This window comes from Equus przewalskii, chromosome 31, assembly GCF_037783145.1.
Source record: "Equus przewalskii isolate Varuska chromosome 31, EquPr2, whole genome shotgun sequence".
Classification (NCBI taxonomy): Eukaryota; Metazoa; Chordata; class Mammalia; order Perissodactyla; family Equidae; genus Equus; species Equus przewalskii.
This window is the reverse complement of record NC_091861.1, coordinates 10,572,511-10,591,462: the sequence shown is the minus strand read 5'-3', so window position 1 is coordinate 10,591,462 and position 18,952 is coordinate 10,572,511. Positions and strand designations below refer to the sequence as shown.

Genomic DNA, 18,952 nt, shown 5'->3' with positions numbered 1-18,952 from the left:
ATGACAATACAGAATGAAAAATACTGCTTTTTATTAACCTCAAGTGAATGTGACATTACCTTTTATGTGAATGAATTTTTGACCCTACTTATGGTAGAGTTTTACTATATTTTTGACATTTTGCATTGAATAAACGTAGTCCGCAGAGCTCATCTTCCGCTTACTGCCCTTTAACACTAAATTACAGAGAATTAAAAGTGATTGATAAATCCATTAGATAAGCATATCATTTTGTTTTTGTTTTCAGGGAATGTGTAACCAGTGCTCTATGTATCCCACTTGCAAGCCAAAAGAGGTAAGGATAAATAAGAGCTATTCGTTTTCTTTGCCTTGATTTCTGAGCCGTGAAGGTGATAAATTTCGTCTGTTACAGGAGTTCCACTGGCCGTCCTGACTGGACCTGCATTGTGGTGGGCTTTACCTCAGGCTACGTGCGCTTCTACACCGAGGTGAGTCGGTGCTCAGCACTCAGAAAACACCAGCTGACGGGGATACCTAGTCATCCCTCCCCACGGTACCCATTTGTGACTCATTAGATGCTGCTTGGGAATGTGTAGTTGATACTTGATGGGTGTGGAGGCTGGTGGGGGGAGCAGGGTGGTGGTGGAAAGTTCTGGTAGAAGCTATAGAGAAGAGAAGCTGTATTCTTCTAAAAAGAGAGTCGCTGGTCTCCATGAAACAGTGCTGGGGAAATGATGCTCTCTGCTGGCCATACCTGTTCAGGTATATTGGTAAGAAGACGATCAGGGCTCTTCTCTGTGCTTCCTCCTAGAGTGGTGTCCTCTTGCTTGCACAGCTTTTGAATGAGGACCCAGTGCTACAGCTTAAATGCAGAACCTATGAAATCCCACGGCATCCTGGCGTGACCGAGCAGGTAGTATAAAAGAGTGTGTTCAGAGTAACAGTAGCTTTACTTTGAAGTAGCTTCTTCCCTCTTGATTGGCTGAAAACTTAAAGATACCCTTGTCTGTGGCACAGTTCGCTGTGCTGTCATGTTCTAGAAATATAACCTATTTATAGCTGAGTAAAGAATACCAGTGTTGCTTTTACTTAATGAAATATTGTATGTTTTGTCCTACAGTAAAATAAAACACTTTAGTCAGAAGCCAAAAAAGCTTTCTTATTAAGGTAAAGCTTTCTACTTAAGGCAAAAATGCGGTATTATATAACTTTATATCTTTTTTATTTGGATTTAGGTATCAGAGTTATACAGAGTGAAAGAAAAAAGTTCTGGCCTTACTATTAATACTTCTACTACATTGTACTTACCTGTTTCTCAGAAAAGTGGTTGTTAAGTTTTTGTTTATAGTGGAAAATATTTTATATTTATTGAAGGTCTTGACAGAAAATAATACTGTTTAGTATCTAAGGCTCTCCACAGTTTTCATTTCTTCCTAGGTACTGTGTGAGATTTTGATTATCTCACAGTCAAAAAATAAATGTAGAGCCACATAAAGCAATGTGCTTTTGTTTGGCTCACATAATCAAAACTATACAGTATGCCATCCTTCTTTGTGCTACTCTGCCTTCAAAAGATTTCAAGTAAACAGATGTATATATTGTGTACCTATGTCAACTTAAATTGTATGATAGAAGGACTGGAGCTATAGGGACTGAAGCTATAGAAGAAACTTAGCAATCTAGTAAGAGAGACTAGACTAATACCTGTTAATACCTATGAATGAGTTAATCAGTAATATAAAGCAATACCTAATTAATTGCTAATTTATATGGACAGACTAGATTCTCTACAAATTTGGAGAAAGGGGAGCTCCGTTAAGACTAGGACAATAAAAGAAAATTTCATTGAGGGGGCAAGATTTGAACTAAGCTTTGAATAATGGGTATGGAATTTAGTTAGTTAATGGGAAATGAGGGGAAAGAATTTTAGGTAGTAAGGAGAGAAATGAAGGAAGGTTCAAATGTAGGACTATGTATGAGACAACAGAGAAACCTATGTTAGAAAATATGAGAAACTTTTGGATAGCCAGAGTGGCCAAATTTTTCATAAATTTGAAAGCCAAGTAAAAATCAGAATTGATTCAGGAAATGAAGCTGCTAAAATTTATGAGAAGGAAGTGAGGTCATCAAAGGGATATTGAAGGACTCTTTCTTCCGGATGAATTGGAGTTGTGAGTGCCTGGAATTGAGGAAGTTAGTTACCTGTTTTGTTCAGTTATCTGTAATAGACATGGAGTTTTGGGAACCAGGACTGTAATGGTGGTGGGAAGAGAGAAAGGACCACTACAAAAATCATTTTAAAGGAACAATTGACAGGACTTAGTTATTGTGTAGAGATGTAGGATATTAAAGAGAAAAATGAGTTGCCTCTAAGATATCCATCCTGAGGAATGCTATTGACAAAGTTGAAAGAGAGGACTGCTTTGGCAGTAAATAAGGGTTATTAAATTTGGTTTGGACTTGTTGAGTTTGAGATGATGGTAGGAAATAAAGTGAAAATACCTGTATGCCTGTAATGATGTTACCGAACAATGGGCTCGTTCTGCTCCCTGTGATCTGAGCCAATTAATGACAACGAGTTAGGGATCGAGAAAGGAAGTTTTAATTCGATTAGCCAGCAAATCGGAAGACAGGTGACTAATGTCTCAAAAAATCCATCTTCCAGGGTTACAGAATCTTGAGTCAGTTATAGGGGCAAAATGGGCAGGAGTGGGTTTAGAAATGTCAGCCTTCAGGCATGACAGACTCCAGGATCTTTCATTGTCCTTTTCTCCTATCAGTGATGATGAATATCTTGTAGGTGTGTTTCCTGCCTGTGGTCAGCCTGTTCCTGGTAGAAACTCATAGAACAAAGTTTTAATCTATCAGGCTATAGGAGAGTACATACGTAGGCGGAGGCCATAAATCAGGAGAGCATGTGAATCTTTTAGAGTATGTGCAGAGCAGTGAGTAGTCACACAGAGGAGGGGCTGCGGTCATTTAGCCTAGCAAGATGGCTTCACTTATGTTCATGTACAATGATACAGAACTACTGTCTAGGGACGAAGACTAGATTGAAGGTGGTGGTTGAAGTCATGGATAAGGAACAAATTCTTCCAAGCAGAGGATATGGGTAGATAAAACTGAAGACTTCATCATAAAAAGATAGAAGATGAAACTATTGAAGGAAACAAAGAAGGAGCTGTTGGAAATCTAAGAAGATGTCTGTTCATTGAAGATTATCTCTCAAGATCTGTTTACCATTTTTCTACAGATTCTCTGGATGGTGAAGATTCTTTAGACACTTTAAGCTTGGTTATGTCTTTAATACTCTTTTTTTTTTAGAGCTGGTGGAAAAAATGTAATTATCATTTAAATACTTGCTTGCTATTTGCTATGTGAGTGACGAAAATCTTTTGGCTGAAAAATAATTCTTATTGAACGTGGAGAGAGAAGTCTTTGTTGTTGCTCTCTATGCTGCATAAGCACCTCTGGATCTGATACCTCAATTTATATATTGGCTGCTTCTTCTCTGTACTCCCAAATCTATTAAAAAACATGGGAGCAGATTTCCTCTAGTTCAATTTTGGGGGCGATGAGTGTAGTAGGGGTGACAGTGGGTCATTGCGGGAGAAGATTCCAAAGAGAGATCTCTTTCTAGAATGTTACAGAAACTTCTGTGGCTTCTGCACAAAGATCTCTGTAACCTAGCACAACTTCTGTAGCTTTTGGACCATGATGTTTGTATTAGTATCTTGAGGAAGACCATCTGTTTTTGGAGATAATTGACTTGCTGGTGATTAGTTCCTCGAAGGCAATGAGGAGGCTCTCTCTCCACTGTCATGCTCAATGAACTGCGCAAGCTTGGCCTTGTGGACGGATCATGTGAGCTCTGAGCACCCAAGTCAGCTGCCTTCCCCCTGGCTCTCACCCCTCGTGGCCCACAAATCTCTTTTAAAAATTGAAACAGCCCACTAATCCAGTGGAAAAAGGGCAAGACAATTCTCAAAAGAAGAAATATAACTGGTCAAAAAGCATATGATAAAATTTTGAACCTTAATAATAATCTAAGAGCTATAACCAATTACATTTGGATAATTTTTTGCCTTTCCGGTTGGCAAAGATGAAGATTAACAAAACTGTTGGTGACAATATGGAGAAACAGGCACTCTCATGTATTGTTGGTGGAAGTATAAAGTGATAGGTACTTTCTTGAAGGCAATTTAATAATGTGAATGAAAACAAAAATTGTGAATACTCCCTGACCCAGTAGACCCACTTGAGGGAATTTACATGAAAGTAATGTGGAAAGATACATACAGAAGAACGTTTATTGCAGTGATGTTTATAATAAGGAAAATGTATTAATTGATGAACCAGGCACACAAGGTTCCTGCTTTCATGGAGCTCACTGTTTGGGGATAGTGGAGGGAAACCAGCAATAAACAACTAGAGATACGAAGATGATTCCGGTCTCTGATAGGTGCTGTGGAGGAAGTAATCATGTTGATGAGATAGCAGTGTGGCAAGAGAAGGGAGAAGCTATTTGAGACAGAGGCTCAGGAGCAGCCCCTCTGAGTAGCTGCATTTGAGCTGAGACCTGAGTGATCAGAAGAATTAGGCAGGTGAAGATCTGGGAGGTGAAGGTCCAGCCACGTTCGGTGCACTGAGGTGATTCAAGGGGCAAGGAGAGACGACATTAGAGGTATGTGCCGGATCTTACAGGCATGATTAAAGAATTCGGGTTTGATTCTAAATGCAGGAGGAAGCCATTGGAGAGTTTTAGTAGGAGAGTGGTTTGATTTGCAGTCTCACGAAGATCATGCTGGCTGTGTGGAGCATAGACTGTAGGGAGCAAGAGTGGGAGCAGGAGGCCAAAGTCAATGTCCATCAGTAAGAAGTGGTGAACTGAATTTTGGTACATATAATGCAATACTGCATAGCCATGACAAAAAGTGATTTGCTCACTTATTGAAATGGAAAAATATCATTGACATATTATTGAGTAATAAAAAACATTTCATAGAATACTGTGTGTGGTATAGTGTCATACAAAAGCGTATAAGGATGTGTACTGAGACATGTCTGGGATTTCAGATGAGTTTCCTTTTTTCTTCTTTCTACTTTTATGTATTGTTCCTATCTGCACAATAACTATATTTCATTTTTATGAAACATGCTTTTTTTTGTTAATCTCACCATCTGTCCTGAAAGTATTATTCACCATGCACAAAAGCTCATATTTGAGAAGAATTTTAAGGCCTTGACCAAAACACATTCTGAAATTAATTTTCCGTTTATTTTTACTGTTCCTTTGCCTCACATTGTTCGTCTGTTGGTAGTTGACAGTGGTTTAGTCATCATATTTTTTATTTTTCATTAATCATGACATTCGGGTATAATAGAAAAACAGATATGCTTATCTGGCTATGATGAAAATGTATTATTTTCTTCTTTCTTACTTCTTTAATAGAATGAAGAGTTAAGTATCTTGTATCCAGCTGCCATTGTGACTATTGACGGATTTAGCCTTTTTCAATCTCTTCGTGCTTGTCGAAATCAGGTAGCAAAAGGTAATTTTTTAGTAAGATGTATTTAACTTCTGATGATGTTCGTCTTATTTAATTTAACCTACTTAGAAAATTAAATGTGTCCTCTAAATTAAAAAGGTCTTTCAAACTAGATTTATGGAAAAAAACCTGCTGCTGTAAAAATGGGACCGCATTGTTGGGTAGATTGCTTAGTAAGATAATGGCAAGGACTGAATCATCACCACTCTTGACATTTGCCAGTGGAGAGTGTGACCAGCACAGGCTTTCTTCACTGACACAGCGATAGGTCTTGGCCCGTGACGAGAGAGATTTGTGCCTGTGTTGAGAATCAACATTGGGGTGAGGAATTTAATTGCATCTAGCTAAGGAACCAAATTTCTCACTAGATCAGCAGCTAGGGGGCCAATATTCTAAAGTCTTGTGATTCTACATGGCTTCTGTCCTCACTAGGGGTAAAGATACCACTGTGTGCAGGGGAATTTTTCCCTATGGCAGGCGGAATATCAGTTTCTTTTGGCTAACTTGGAACACTTCTGAATGGAGAAGTTAGAGGCCTAAACGTAATGTACATATGGGTAACTACATTATTTCCAGAGTTGGGGGTGAAAACTGTCTCACTTTTACTACCTGTAGTTTACATTCTGATGCTATTATGTCTTTGGAAGAAGATATCGTATTTCATTAAATTCAAGATGCTATTGATTATAAGATGCACTGTTATTTTATGTACCACTAAGAAGCAAAAATGCTGCCAGTGAAATACACACCATCAATTTTAAGATCCCAGTTTTAGAGATGTTCAAACATGAGGAAGAAAAGCCTTAATTACAGCCAATGAAAATACAGTACTAGTGCTGACTTCCTCTTCTGGTTTTGGGTAGAAGGGCCTTATTGGCCCTAAAACAAAGTTTAACTCTTAAATGATTTAGACAGCTGCCTGGAAATATAAGTTAAATAGGATGTGTTTGCAGATTCATAAAGGTTGTTCATAAATCCAGAACTAAACTGTAAGGTGTAAAGTAACTTCCTATAGGGAAAAAAATGCAGCATCTTACATTGCACTAGAAAAATTTTCAGTGTCTTTGTAGTGGGTTGATGTGATTGGTAAAATCCTGAAGTCTTGGTTATGTGGTTCTTTAACAGTACAAGATTTTCTATAAAGTCAGAGTTCGTTTGAATTTTTATACCTATTTTCATAATCTTTTAAATTATTTAAATGCAGCCCACTGTCATTGTCATTTTCTTGGGAAAATTTAAAATAGTCACCATTTAATATAAGTGCCCAAAGAGACTGGCAGTTTTCTGTAAATAATAATTCCGTCAATAAAATAAACTAGAAATAGACAATTGTGTTATACCTGGTATTGTCAGCATTTAATTTTTACTATTTTTGAATTCCTGTTTATTTTGTTATGTATAATACCATAAAGCCATTTTGTCTCCCAAGAAGTAAGTAAGCTGCTTAGTGCTCTCCTACTGTAAATTGCTCTAAAAGAATTCTGATTACTTAGCCACAAATTGTTGTGACATTTATTTTGGGATGTAGGAAAATTCTCTTTTCTTGTCCTTACTATCAAATCTGAAGTCCCAAGAGGATTATATTTTTCTTTATTAAAGTACTTTTCCTCACTTTCCAGAGTAAGCAACCAGAATCCAGCTGTATTCTTATGCATGAGAATTTACATAAACCTATGGCAAAAGGTGTAACTTGCTTTTTTTCTCATAACTCACTCACTAGGTGGAAATAGGTGAACAGCGGCATTGCGTTAATTCTTTCTGGCGATGCTGTTGCTGTTAAGCTATCTTTCTATCAAGCCTGGCCTCAGTTACTTGCCTTAGAGACCTTGCTGTGTGTGTGCTCCTGCCAGGCATATAGAGCATCAGGTTTTTAGTTTTTCACCAAATAGGGCACTGGTTGCTGTTCCCAGGATTTTATCCACTGTCTTTCTCAAGGGGGAGAAATTGCTTATTTCACTACAATTGCAGCTTGAATTCATCTTAAATTTTAGTAATAGTCTAGAATTGTTAATAGTCTTTTCTAACTACTTGAGTGTTCCAAAATCTCCTGTGACAGCCAACTTACTCTTGTAGTGTTTTCATTTTATGTGCACTTTCTTGGCATAAATAAATCTCACTTTATGCCTTTTTACATTAACTTGCTTCATTATTATTAGTTGAAATTTTAGAGTAATAAGTCAAGTTATCACAATTTTAATGATTTTTTTATAAAACTTCATTTTATGCATTGTAGTTAAGTTTGGATTGTCTGATTTTTGTCTTTGACAGCTGCAGCATCAGGCAATGAGAACATACAGCCACCACCGTTAGCTTATAAGAAATGGGGTCTACAAGATATTGACACTATTATTGATCATGCTAGTATTGGTAAGCATTACTAGTTCAAATTCTTACAGAATTTGCTGCTTTTTTTTTTTTGCTGAAGTATCTTATTTTAGAAATGTACGTTTATTCTTATGTGAAAAGAAAATGCATTCCCTTTAGAGAGACACCTGGAAGTTAGTTCATACTTACAGATTATCGTAGGTTTATGTCTCTAGGAAATGGTTGCAGTTTTAATAGTTATGCCCTCAGCAGCATTATTGTACAGTTTTAAGTCACTCACCATTTGACTTAATTTTTCTGTGGACAAGTTTAATCCATGTAATTATCGTATAGATCAGTCTTCTAAAAATGTAACCTTTAGACCAGCAGAATATAGATAAAAGTAGATTTCTTCTTGCAACCAGTACTTCAGGGCTTACTGTGTTAGGCATTGAGAATACAGAGGTGAAAAGACATGGTCCCTGCTGTCAGGACAGCTAAGTTTAGTTGGAGGAAATGTAAGAAACTAGTTATAGTAGCACAGCATAATGATTGTGGTAGTAGATGCGTGGACCAGCTAGGGTGGGAGCAGAGAAATCAGGGGCACTGGGGGAAATCAGGAAGAGGAGGTTGACTTTAACCTGAGATTGAAAGAATGAGCAGGGCTTGACCAACAGAACAAGCACAGAGGAGGCATTCCTGCCACTGTGTACGTAGGCTTGGGGTGGAAGTGCATTGTGTACCAGAAAAACAAAAGGTGCCAAGGTGAGCTGGCAAGAGTGAGGCCACATATGTAAATAGGAGGCAGATTTTGAAGAGTCTAATATACTAGGCAGAGGAATTTAGGTCTTTCTCCTAGCCACTTTGAGAACCATTGAAGATTTCTGAGCAAGAGAATATTATCACTTAGCCTGTTAGAAAAATCACTCTGGTGGAAGTTTTGAGGCTGCAGAGTCGGGGTCAAGACTAGAAACTAGGTGCAGTAAGGAAGCTATAATAATCTTGGTAAGGAGTAATGGGCTTCTGAATTAAGGTAGTAGAAATGGGGATGGAGAAGAAGGAAATTCTATTTTAAAATGTATATGTGTTTTTTTCTGTTTATCAATATAGTATATGCTTGTTGAAAATTCAAATAGTGCATAAATATATAAAGAGAAAAAGAAAAAGGAAAAATACCCCTTAAATCCTACCATCCAGAGATACCCACCATTGGCATTTTGACAAACATCTTTACAGACGTGTGTGTAAGTGCATGTGTAATATGTGTACGGTGATGTAGAGAGATGTGTTTTCATAAATAAGATTAAATAATGCCGACTATATTAAAGTCTTTTTTCTAATCAACATATTATGAAGAACTTTTCACATCAGTTTTGCTAAATATGCATTTTATCAGGGTCCTAACAGAAGACAGATGGCATCCTTGATGTGGGATAATTGAAAGGGATTTTATTCACACAGAAACTATTTATAAAGATGTGGTAAAGGACAACCACAAGGGGTAGTACAGTATCTTAGGACTCTGAGCAGCCCAGCTGTTAACCACTTTCCGACCTACAGGGATGAGAGCTGGGAGCAGTTCTAGAACTTGGAGACAGTGAGTGAAATCAACGCCCTAAGAGCAGGATGACTTCTGTTCAAGGGTCACAGGGAAATAGATACCATGACTTCGTTCTCATTTCTTTCTTTGATCTCCTGATGGGGCTTCCCATTGTCTGAACCCAAGTGGAAGTCAGCATAATCTACACACACTGGCCCCTGGGAGAAGCAGGGGGAAAAGGAAGGAGTGTGAATCTAGAGGGTCAAACAGGAGATATCTGATACACAGACCACCTTAGTTTATTGTCGTGTGTTCTTATATGGAAAACTCTGTGATAAATACCTTATTATAGACATTCAGTTCGTCTTTACTTTTTTGCTAACATAAAAATGCTGTCTCCAAAGTGTTGAGTGCAGTTCAGGGTAGCTTCCCTGTTCTGTTAATTAGACTTTGGAACATTGAAACAGGCTAGGAAAACTGATTGGATAGAAAATATTACTCTATTCATTTATCTCCTAGCCTACAAAGTCGGAAAAAAAGGGTACAATGAACTTTATTGTATGTGTGTCTTTATATAAAGGTGTGATAAATGCATTCAACAAATAAATGAATACCTGTTATGTCCCAGGCGCGAATATTGGTGCTAGAAATTACAAGGCAGACAGGACGGACCCCTGCCCTGATCAAGCTTACACTCTGGTAGTGTGGAGACAACCAATAAACAAACCAAATGAATAAATATGGTGATATCAAAATGTTAGTATGGGTCATGCGGAAAATAAGCAGAGGGTTATGATGGAGAGTAAAGGAAGAGGGTACTGTAGGTAGACAGATGAGGAGAGGCCTCTCCGGGGAAGTGACATTCAGACTGAGACGTGAAGGATGAGAAAGAGCCCGTTATGTAAAGAGGTGGAGGAAGAGCCTTCTTAGCGAAAGGAGCAGCAAAGAAGTAAGCTTGCGGGGCCTCAAGACCTGAATGTTAAAGAAACAGAGAGGAGGTCAGTGGGACTTGACTGTATAGAGTTAAGGGGAAAATGGGCTGACGTAAGATTGGAGGTGAGAACTTGGGTCAGATCACATAGGATGAGGAGTTCGGATTTTATCCTGAATGCAGTGGATGTTGTTGATGGATTCTAGGTACCGGATATTTAAAAATATCCCTCTGACTGCTTTTTAGAGGGAGGACTGTAAAATAAAAAGTGAAAGCAAGAAGACCAGTAAGGAGTTTGTTTCAATAAGAGAGAGAGACGGCTTTGTCTAGGGTGGAGGCCGTGGAGTTGGAGAGAGGTAGATAGATTTGAGATATGTTTTGCACTTGCTAAGGGATGGATTTGAGAAATGAGAGAAAGGAAAGATTCGGGGATTTCTTGGTTTTTAAATTTGAGCAAATGAGTAGATGATTAGACTGTTTACTGAAATGAGAATAAGGAGAAAAAAGAGATTTGAGGTGGACAAATTGAGAGTCATGTTCTTCACAGGTTAACTTCTGATGCAATTATACGTTCAGGTGGAGGTGTCAAGTAGACAGTCAAATATATGAGTCTGAAGCTCAGAGAGGAAGTCTGGATTATCAGTATATATTTGGGAGGGAGTGGTGAACTGTGGAGTGCTTCATAGAATTCAAGAAAGGGGGAAAGTCCATTGGATGTGATAACATAAAGCTCTTCATTGACTCTGATATGAGCAGTTTAAGTGGAACAGTGAAGATGAAAGCCAGATTGGGGTAGGTTTAAGAAAAAAGTATTTCCACCCCCTACTTTGAAAAATCAGAAGCACAAGAACAAGAATTCAAATCACAGCATCTCCATTTTTATCTGCAGTCCTAACCTCTTCCTTAAACTTCATACTCATTTTCCAACTCCTACTGAATGTTTCCACCTGGGTGTCCAGACTAAACATATACAAAACAGAATTCTTGATTTCCTCCCATCAGACCTCTCTCTCCTTTTTTTCTTCTGTCTCCCTTATCATCTCTCTTCTTGTTCTCGTGTTCACACCAAAAGATTTAGAGTCATCCTTGACTCTTGTCTTTTTCTCGTGTTCTTTATCCAGTCCATCTTTTGCCTCTACCCCAGTATGTCCTGAATGTGACCACTTCTCATCTTCGCCATTGTTAGCACAGTGGTCCAAGCACTGTCATCTCTTGGCTGAACTTTTGAGGAAAAAAATTCTAACTGGTCTTTCTGCTTCCTTTTTTTCCCTCTTTACAATCTGTTCACCAGTTAGCATCTAATGTGATTATTTTGAAATATAAATCATATTTTTGTCACTCTTCTGTTCACAACCTTATAATGGCTTCCCATCTTATCCCTAATAAAATCCAAAAGCCTTACAATGGCATACAAGGCCTGACGTTGTCTTGTTTAGGTACTTCTTTTACCTTATCTCCTTTAGCAGCCCCCACCTCTGTGTTCTACCATGCTGATCTCCTTGTTCCCCTGACACACCAAGCATCCCCCCGCTTTAGAGCATTTGTAATTGCTGCTCCTTCTGCCTGGAAAATTTTACCCAGCTAGCCACGTGGCTCTCTCCCTCACTCCATTCAGGTCTCTGTACAAGTATCATTTTGTCAGAGGCTTTCTTTAACCACTATATTAGACCTAGAAAATTATCCAATGAGTTTGACTTTATGGAAATTTATATTAAGAGGAAATTTAAGATGTTTCAAAGTGTGGGAAGGCCTCAGACATTCAGGGAAAACCCTAAATGACAAGGTAACGATAACTGCAGGAAAAAAAAATTCACATCTAAGAAAATGTAGTTACAGTAGGCAGCCTGTCGCAGCAGTGCGTAATGTTTACAGCATTCTTAATAATGAAAACAGTGAATGTGAATTTCGTAAAAAAGTTGAGATATGGGTTTATTAGAAGGTTATGGGGAGAAGAGGAAGACCTGTAAATAAGCTGTATCTTCATTTACTTTAAGTCAATGAAAAATAATGCTAAAATTGGGTATTCAAAAGACGACAGTCCTGTAGAGTCCACCAATTTGCTGCAGTATAGAGAACAGGACAGAATGTTGAATAATGTACAGGAATGCAGTCAGCAAAACCTAGACTTTGGGAAATCAGTGTCAAACAGCCTGGTTTCTTCAACAAAGAGATTTCAAGAGACTGGGGACATGGGAAGGGGTCAAGGAGTATAGTAGGATTTGGGGCTGGTCTTTTATACCCATTTGTTTGTGGTCCTTCCTTTGAAACCCAGATGTGTTGTTTTTCTCTGGCAATGATCAGCTGTTTTGCTGCAAACAGCAGAGAATGCAGACAGTTTAGGTCAACAAAGGTTGAGATTTAGCCAGCTAAGTGTGTAGAGGGAGAAAGGGACAGGGGAGTGGTGGGTTTTGATTATGGTGGAACATGAATCTAAGAACAAGGGAAGTGATCACAAGAATTGCTTGATAAATAGCAGGATTAATGAATTGAAACTCTTAATGAAATTGTGGAATTATTACAGGAAGTTACTAGAATAATTAAGATGGAAAACTAAGAGGTGGTGGTCAAAAGGTGATATGCTTGATATCAAGGTTTCAAAGAATATATAATTGATGATGACAGTATCTAAGGTATAGCATTGAAAGTAGACAAATGTGGAAAGAAAAAGATCACTAGTGGTAAGATGGAAAGAATGGATCAGCCATCTCTTTGGAATAAATTCACTTAAAATTTTGGATACGTATTACAAAATTGTCCTCTAGATAGCTTGTAGCAACATATACTCCCACCTATAGTGTATAGGAGTATGAAGAGAAGTTATGTTAAAACTTAAATTTCAATTTATATGCCACACAGTTCACCCTTTTGATTTTGTTCTGGTAGAGTCAGGCAAGACTTATGCTAATTTTATCATGTAGTGAAAACATTTTATATGTTGAATCATGTATTCATTCATGAATGTGAGACGAGCATTCTCATCTTTCAGAGTCATCCAACTTTTACAAGATTATTTGATCCCTTTTATCCCTAAATCCAGTAAATGGTTTGCTTATGAACTCCTAAAATTATTTCCTTTCCCAGAACTTTTCTTCAGGAGGAGTACATTTTTTGACTGTTTGCAGGCAAAGTAGAGGCAGTACCTATAAATGAAAACTAGGATAAATGGTGTTCCATCGTATAGTATATTTGAGTTCAGAACCTCTCAGCCAGGTGTCTTCATGGACCGTGTGAGTACCCGGGTTTGAAGGCACTGCCTGAATCCACGTGTGTTGGAATCTAGCAGCAGATCTTTACTTCCCACATCCTCCCCGTCTTTCTCTCCCTGCCGCTCAGGTGAATTTAGATAACACTGGTTTTTCCTCGGCTGTTCCACGTAGGCGTGTGGATGTCGGCATTCAGTCTGTCTGCTTGTGCTCCCAGAGCCTTGGGGAAATGAAAAGTAGCTCTTCATTATAAATGGGTGGGGATTTCTGGACTATGAAGTAAATATTTGAAAGTGTTTGTTTTCACTGTGTTGGGAAGGGTATGGGAGCACAGATGCTGTGTCACCTTCTTGGCAGGAGTGTAAATTAACACTACCTCTATGGAATGCAGTGGAATAATACTTAAATTTTTTTTAAAATATAGATCATCTTTGAGCCTGCACTTCTGTTAATAAAAATTTACCAAACAGGTAGACCTCTATGGATTTGCAAAGACATGTCAAGGATATATACTGCAACATTATTTGTAGTGGCAAAAGATGGGAAACAACCTAAGTGAACATCAGTAGGTCAAATCAATTATAGGATGGCCACACAGTGGGATGCTCTGAGTGACTGAGGAGAATGAGACATGTCTCCTTGGTATTTTATTAAAGAAAAAAAACCAAGGCACACGTCACTTTATTTGATGTGCTGTCATTTATATATGTACAACGTCTCTGGAAAGCAGCATAAGAAACTGTATCAATTGTTGCCTCTAAGGTGTGAACTGATACCTGGAGTATAGGTGGACTATACACTTCTTGTACCATTGAATTTTGTGTCTGTTTAAAAAATTGATATTTAAATTTTGTTTTTTAATAGCTTAGAGGAAATGATAGATGGCAATTCTGATATCTTATGAATATTTTATGACATCGATTTTGTAGCTTTTAAAACTGACTTTTGTCTGTTAAATAAAACTAAGCAGTTAGCATCTTAGAATGAAGTAAAAATTTAATGACCTACAATGACAATGTCATTTCACTGTGTTCAAATCACGTGTTGTTGTTGTGTTGTCATTAGGTATTATGACTCTGTCCCCTTTTGATCAAATGAAGACTGCCTCCAATATAGGTGGATTTAATGCAGCAATTAAAAACAGTCCACCCGCCATGTCTCAGTATATCACTGTAGGGTCCAGTCCATTTACTGGCTTCTTCTATGCTTTAGAGGTAAGCATTTTGTCACTGATCCTAAGTAAGGCCATCCTTACTTGATTTTTCAACTTGTCTGCAAATTGGATATGGTAACTTAGCCTTAGAAAGATTAAGCAGTTTACATTTCTACGTTTCAATTTAAGCTAAAATTAGTCCCAACTCACTTTCTTCTAAATTCTTTAGATTAACTGAAAAGGTGCTAAAATCAATATCAAACAAACAAACTTCTTTGATTCTGATGCCCTGAGTTCTTGGACAGTTGAGTGGTCTTTAAATACTGGTACAATAGTTAGAAACTTGGGGCTGTTAATGATGTCACCCCACCAAGGATTTGAGTAAATGAAGAATTGTAAAGACAGAAAAAGCTGCCAGCTTAGTTGGTGTAATTGCTTACTAAAATATGAGAAAGTTAGGTGTTGGATCTGACAGCTCTTATTTCTTGTTTAAAAAGCACACTTCTCAGAACTGTCTAAACTATCTTTTTACTTTAATAAAAATATATATTTAACAAAAAGAGAAAAGATGTGTGTAGATGAAATCCATACTTCTGCTAGAATAATGCCATCTTAATGTCCTAGTTTAATTTTTTTAATTAAATTACGATTTAAAGAGGGAAATCCTAAAAGATGAAATAGACTACTAATGATTTTACTTTTAAAGTATAGAGTTAAAACTTTTGATTATACTGCTATCTCCTAAAATAAAGTTTTTATGGTACCCTCCCAAAGATGCTGAATATTGTTGCTAGTCCAGCCTTTACAACTTTTCAAAACTTTTTAAAGTAAGCATTATTTAGAAAGTATATTTTCTTTCTGTGGTAGCTGTTTGCTTTCAAATGTTCTGTTTTTCAGGGCAGCACACAGCCATTGTTATCTCATGTTGCACTAGCAGTTGCCAGTAAACTCACTTCAGCTCTATTTAATGCTGCCAGGTAATTACATAACAATTACATTGAAAATTATCTAATTTGTATCTAGCTTGGTTTTAATATATTTTGAGAGTCTGCACTTTGAAACGCTGGAAGCCCTGTTTTTATTCTAAGCTTGCTTTCTTTTCAGTGGTTGGCTTGGTTGGAAAAGTAAGCACGAAGAAGAAGCTGTCCAAAAGCAAAAGCCCAAGGTGGAACCAGCCACCCCATTAGCTGTAAGGCAAGTCCATCGTGCTCTTCTTGAATTTTCATATTTTTAGAAGTATACTGTGCAGTTTATGGTCCTTCAGTGTGCTTAACGGATTTGTTGATCTCATGAGTCTTTGGAGCTTCTGAAAGTCATTCATGTGGGATATTTTTTCCACCAGAAGGCAAACTCCATGAGGACAGTGGTTCTTGCCCATTTTGTTCACAGCTCTTTCCTGTGATGTAATAGGTCTCAGTTGCTATCTGTGGAGTCTGCTTTTTTACAAACACCTATGAACTTAGCTTAAGTACAGGAAAATTAGTTTTGTGAGAGCTGTTGAATTTCTTACTTTAAAAGGTTTAGTTTGTCAGTAAGCTGTATAAACTTCAAAAGTACCTAGTGATTTCTCTTAAAAAAACAAAAACGGGTGTCACGTGCATTCAGGCACTTTTTAGAATGCTGGTTTGTGCTCCTTGCTTACTTCAGCAGGGCTGCAGGATATCTAGTGTATTCATCAGGTTTTAGAGGGGGAAAGGCATGGTTTTTACTTGATTTTATTTTTTAAATCATTTTTTATTACCCAATATAAAGTTCTACCATGAAGGAAAATAAAAACTTCCTCCCTTTTTTAGATAGTCTTCAACTAAAGAAATATAACTAATTATCTGTTATTAAAATTTCTTGAGATTTATCTTCTAAGGTTTTTTCATCTTATTTTAAAATGTTATGTTATAACACATCACATCTTCTAAATTCATGCAAGAATCAAGAAACAAGCCAAATGGCCTGTGCATCCAAATAGATGTAAGAAAGTTTGCGCACTTGGTCTCAGGGACTTTTCTGAAAGTGAGCTCTCTGGGTCCTTGCTCAGTACCTCTGTACTTTTATTTTACTCACAGTTCTAATAAGATTGGTTATAGACTAAGAGCAGTTTAGAGAGAACTATTTAGAAGGAAAGTTCTTGCTTCAGGCAGATACATTGGTGTCAGCAAGATATGAAATCTAGCAAAAAAGAGAACAGATTAGGAATAAGAACTTAAAATAGATGAAAGATGCCTGTGTAGGAGGCAAAGCATTCTAAAATTTTGTTGGTTGTGAAGATGTTGTTTCCTATGACATGACTACCACTCAGTCAAGGAAAGATAGTTATACTTGATGTTCTCTAAAAATATAAGGTTGTGGACTTCTATATAGAAAATCTGTGAAATAAAACATGTGTTTTCATTTTATAGTAGAAGAAACTTCTTTATGTATTTTATAATACAAAATATCAGCTATGATTAGTTAATAAGTTAACTATTAGTCCATGCAAAGTTCATATAAAAACAAATTTGGCCTATTTTATTTGTGCATTTTATTATTCTGTTATATATTTCTAGATTGGAATGTGATTTGAGCTTTTTATTTTCTTTTAAATATCAGGTTTGGACTTCCAGATTCTAGACGCCATGGTGAAAGTATATGTCTGTCTCCATGTAACACACTGGCAGCAGTGACAGATGATTTTGGCAGAGTTATTCTATTGGATGTAGCTAGAGGAATTGCAATACGCATGTGGAAAGGTATTTCCTTACAAAACATCCAGAAAGAAAGTGGATTTTCCTTTTATCCCAGTTGTTGAGCAACATGATCGTCCTTTAGCTTCTGGTTGATAAAACTGTTTACTTACTCCTTTATGTTTATGCTTTGTTTTCGGTTTTGGACATGAACTCAGATCAGCAACACTTGATCTAGTTGTCCAGTTGATGTATCCTTTAAGTCTGATCAACTTTTAGGGACTTTTAACCTCTTTCCATTCTCACTGTCAATTCCTGAATTCAGTTTCTTGCCCCTGCTACATTCATTCCACTTTTCAAGGCTGTACTTGAGTGAAATGTTCTCCTCAAATCTATAATGCCAAGTCTTTCGGATTTAAGTAAGCAAAACCTAGCAAAATCCATCTTTGCTGACTTGACTTCCATATCCATATGCTTGGGTCAGTTCACTTAGCTTCTTGGTAACTATGCCAGTTAGGAGTTGCATTTAGCTGCTAATAACAGACCCCAGTAAAGGATTGATGTGATATCCTCAGGAACCCAGTCTCCATCTGTGTAGCTTCCCCGCTCAAAGTTATCTCATGGTACAGATGGCTGCTGGAGCTCTAGCCCTCCTGTCTGCATTCCAGGAAGAAACAAGGGGAAAGGAAGAACTGTCAGCTAAGTCAGTCCATTTTGAAGATACTTCCTGAAGTCCTTCCAACCTTTTTCTAAATACATTGTCCAGGACTTAGTCACGTGGTCATACCTAACTATAAGGGAGACTTGAAAATATTTAGGCACATTGTCAACCAGAACAAAATAAAATCTCCTTGACTAAGGAAGAAGTGGAGAATACATTGTTTGGAATCATCCAGAATAGTAACGTGTCAGCACAGACTCCTGTTTGGAAACTGCAGTTCTGGTGCCATGTGGTCTGTACTTAACAATGTGAGGAGTAATGGATTCAAGGACATTAAGTTACTCTGGACCAGACTGAGTCCATTGTCACCTTCTTGCCAAAGAATTCCTGCAGTGTTTGCCTGCCACGTGTTTGTGTCTGTAGAAATAAGTTTCCGTGCTGCAGGTACATCATTTCTCCTTGGTGTTTGTCTTCTGAAATAACCTCAAGGGTATCTTCTCAGCAAGACTTTTCCAGAATATGGAAGACATAGGTGTGCCAGCTGGTCCAGATCCAGGATGGTGATCTTATTGCTGGCATTGTTGTCTGTCATTCTGGGGCTGGTGCAGTCAGTGTCCTCCCCATACCGAGGAGAGAGGGAGAGAGGGATCAATTACCTGTGAGAAGGACCACCCTAAATGGAAGACAGCGTCAGCTGTGTCTTTCTTCTCACTTGCGGGAGCTTCCTCCCATCCCTCTACGGCCCATGTTTTCCCTCTCTCTGCGTACCACCTGGGGACTGGAATAGCAGGAAATCACTTTGATCTTTTTCTTATATTTTAACTGGACTTTTGTTTTAAATCCAAACCTGATAAAAACCCCAGAATTTTTTGAAGAGAGGGAGGAAAGGGAATGGGATCAGGGAAAGGTACTCATGAGGTTTCAGTGATACGTGTTTTTAAAGAAAAAAAGTGATTGGAAGCAATTATAGCAAAATATTAAGATGTAATAAGA

The 18,952-nt window shown here is 37.7% G+C and overlaps 1 protein-coding gene and 1 non-coding gene across 2 annotated transcripts in view; both read left to right on the top strand.

The window, feature by feature from the left end:
- RAB3GAP2 (RAB3 GTPase activating non-catalytic protein subunit 2) overlaps positions 1 to 18,952 on the top strand; it is a 98,585-nt gene that overhangs the window by 40,454 nt on the left and 39,179 nt on the right. The window contains exons 5-13 of the mRNA XM_008544457.2: positions 248 to 295; positions 374 to 449; positions 773 to 874; positions 5,414 to 5,513; positions 7,779 to 7,877; positions 14,554 to 14,702; positions 15,539 to 15,618; positions 15,746 to 15,835; positions 17,225 to 17,364. Of these exons, the coding sequence (XP_008542679.2) occupies positions 248 to 295; positions 374 to 449; positions 773 to 874; positions 5,414 to 5,513; positions 7,779 to 7,877; positions 14,554 to 14,702; positions 15,539 to 15,618; positions 15,746 to 15,835; positions 17,225 to 17,364 (884 nt within the window). The remainder of the gene's footprint in view (positions 1 to 247; positions 296 to 373; positions 450 to 772; positions 875 to 5,413; positions 5,514 to 7,778; positions 7,878 to 14,553; positions 14,703 to 15,538; positions 15,619 to 15,745; positions 15,836 to 17,224; positions 17,365 to 18,952) is intronic.
- Positions 9,751 to 9,882, top strand: LOC139080704 (small nucleolar RNA SNORA36 family). Its single transcript, XR_011535419.1, has one exon. It is a non-coding gene; the product is annotated as a small nucleolar RNA SNORA36 family (small nucleolar RNA).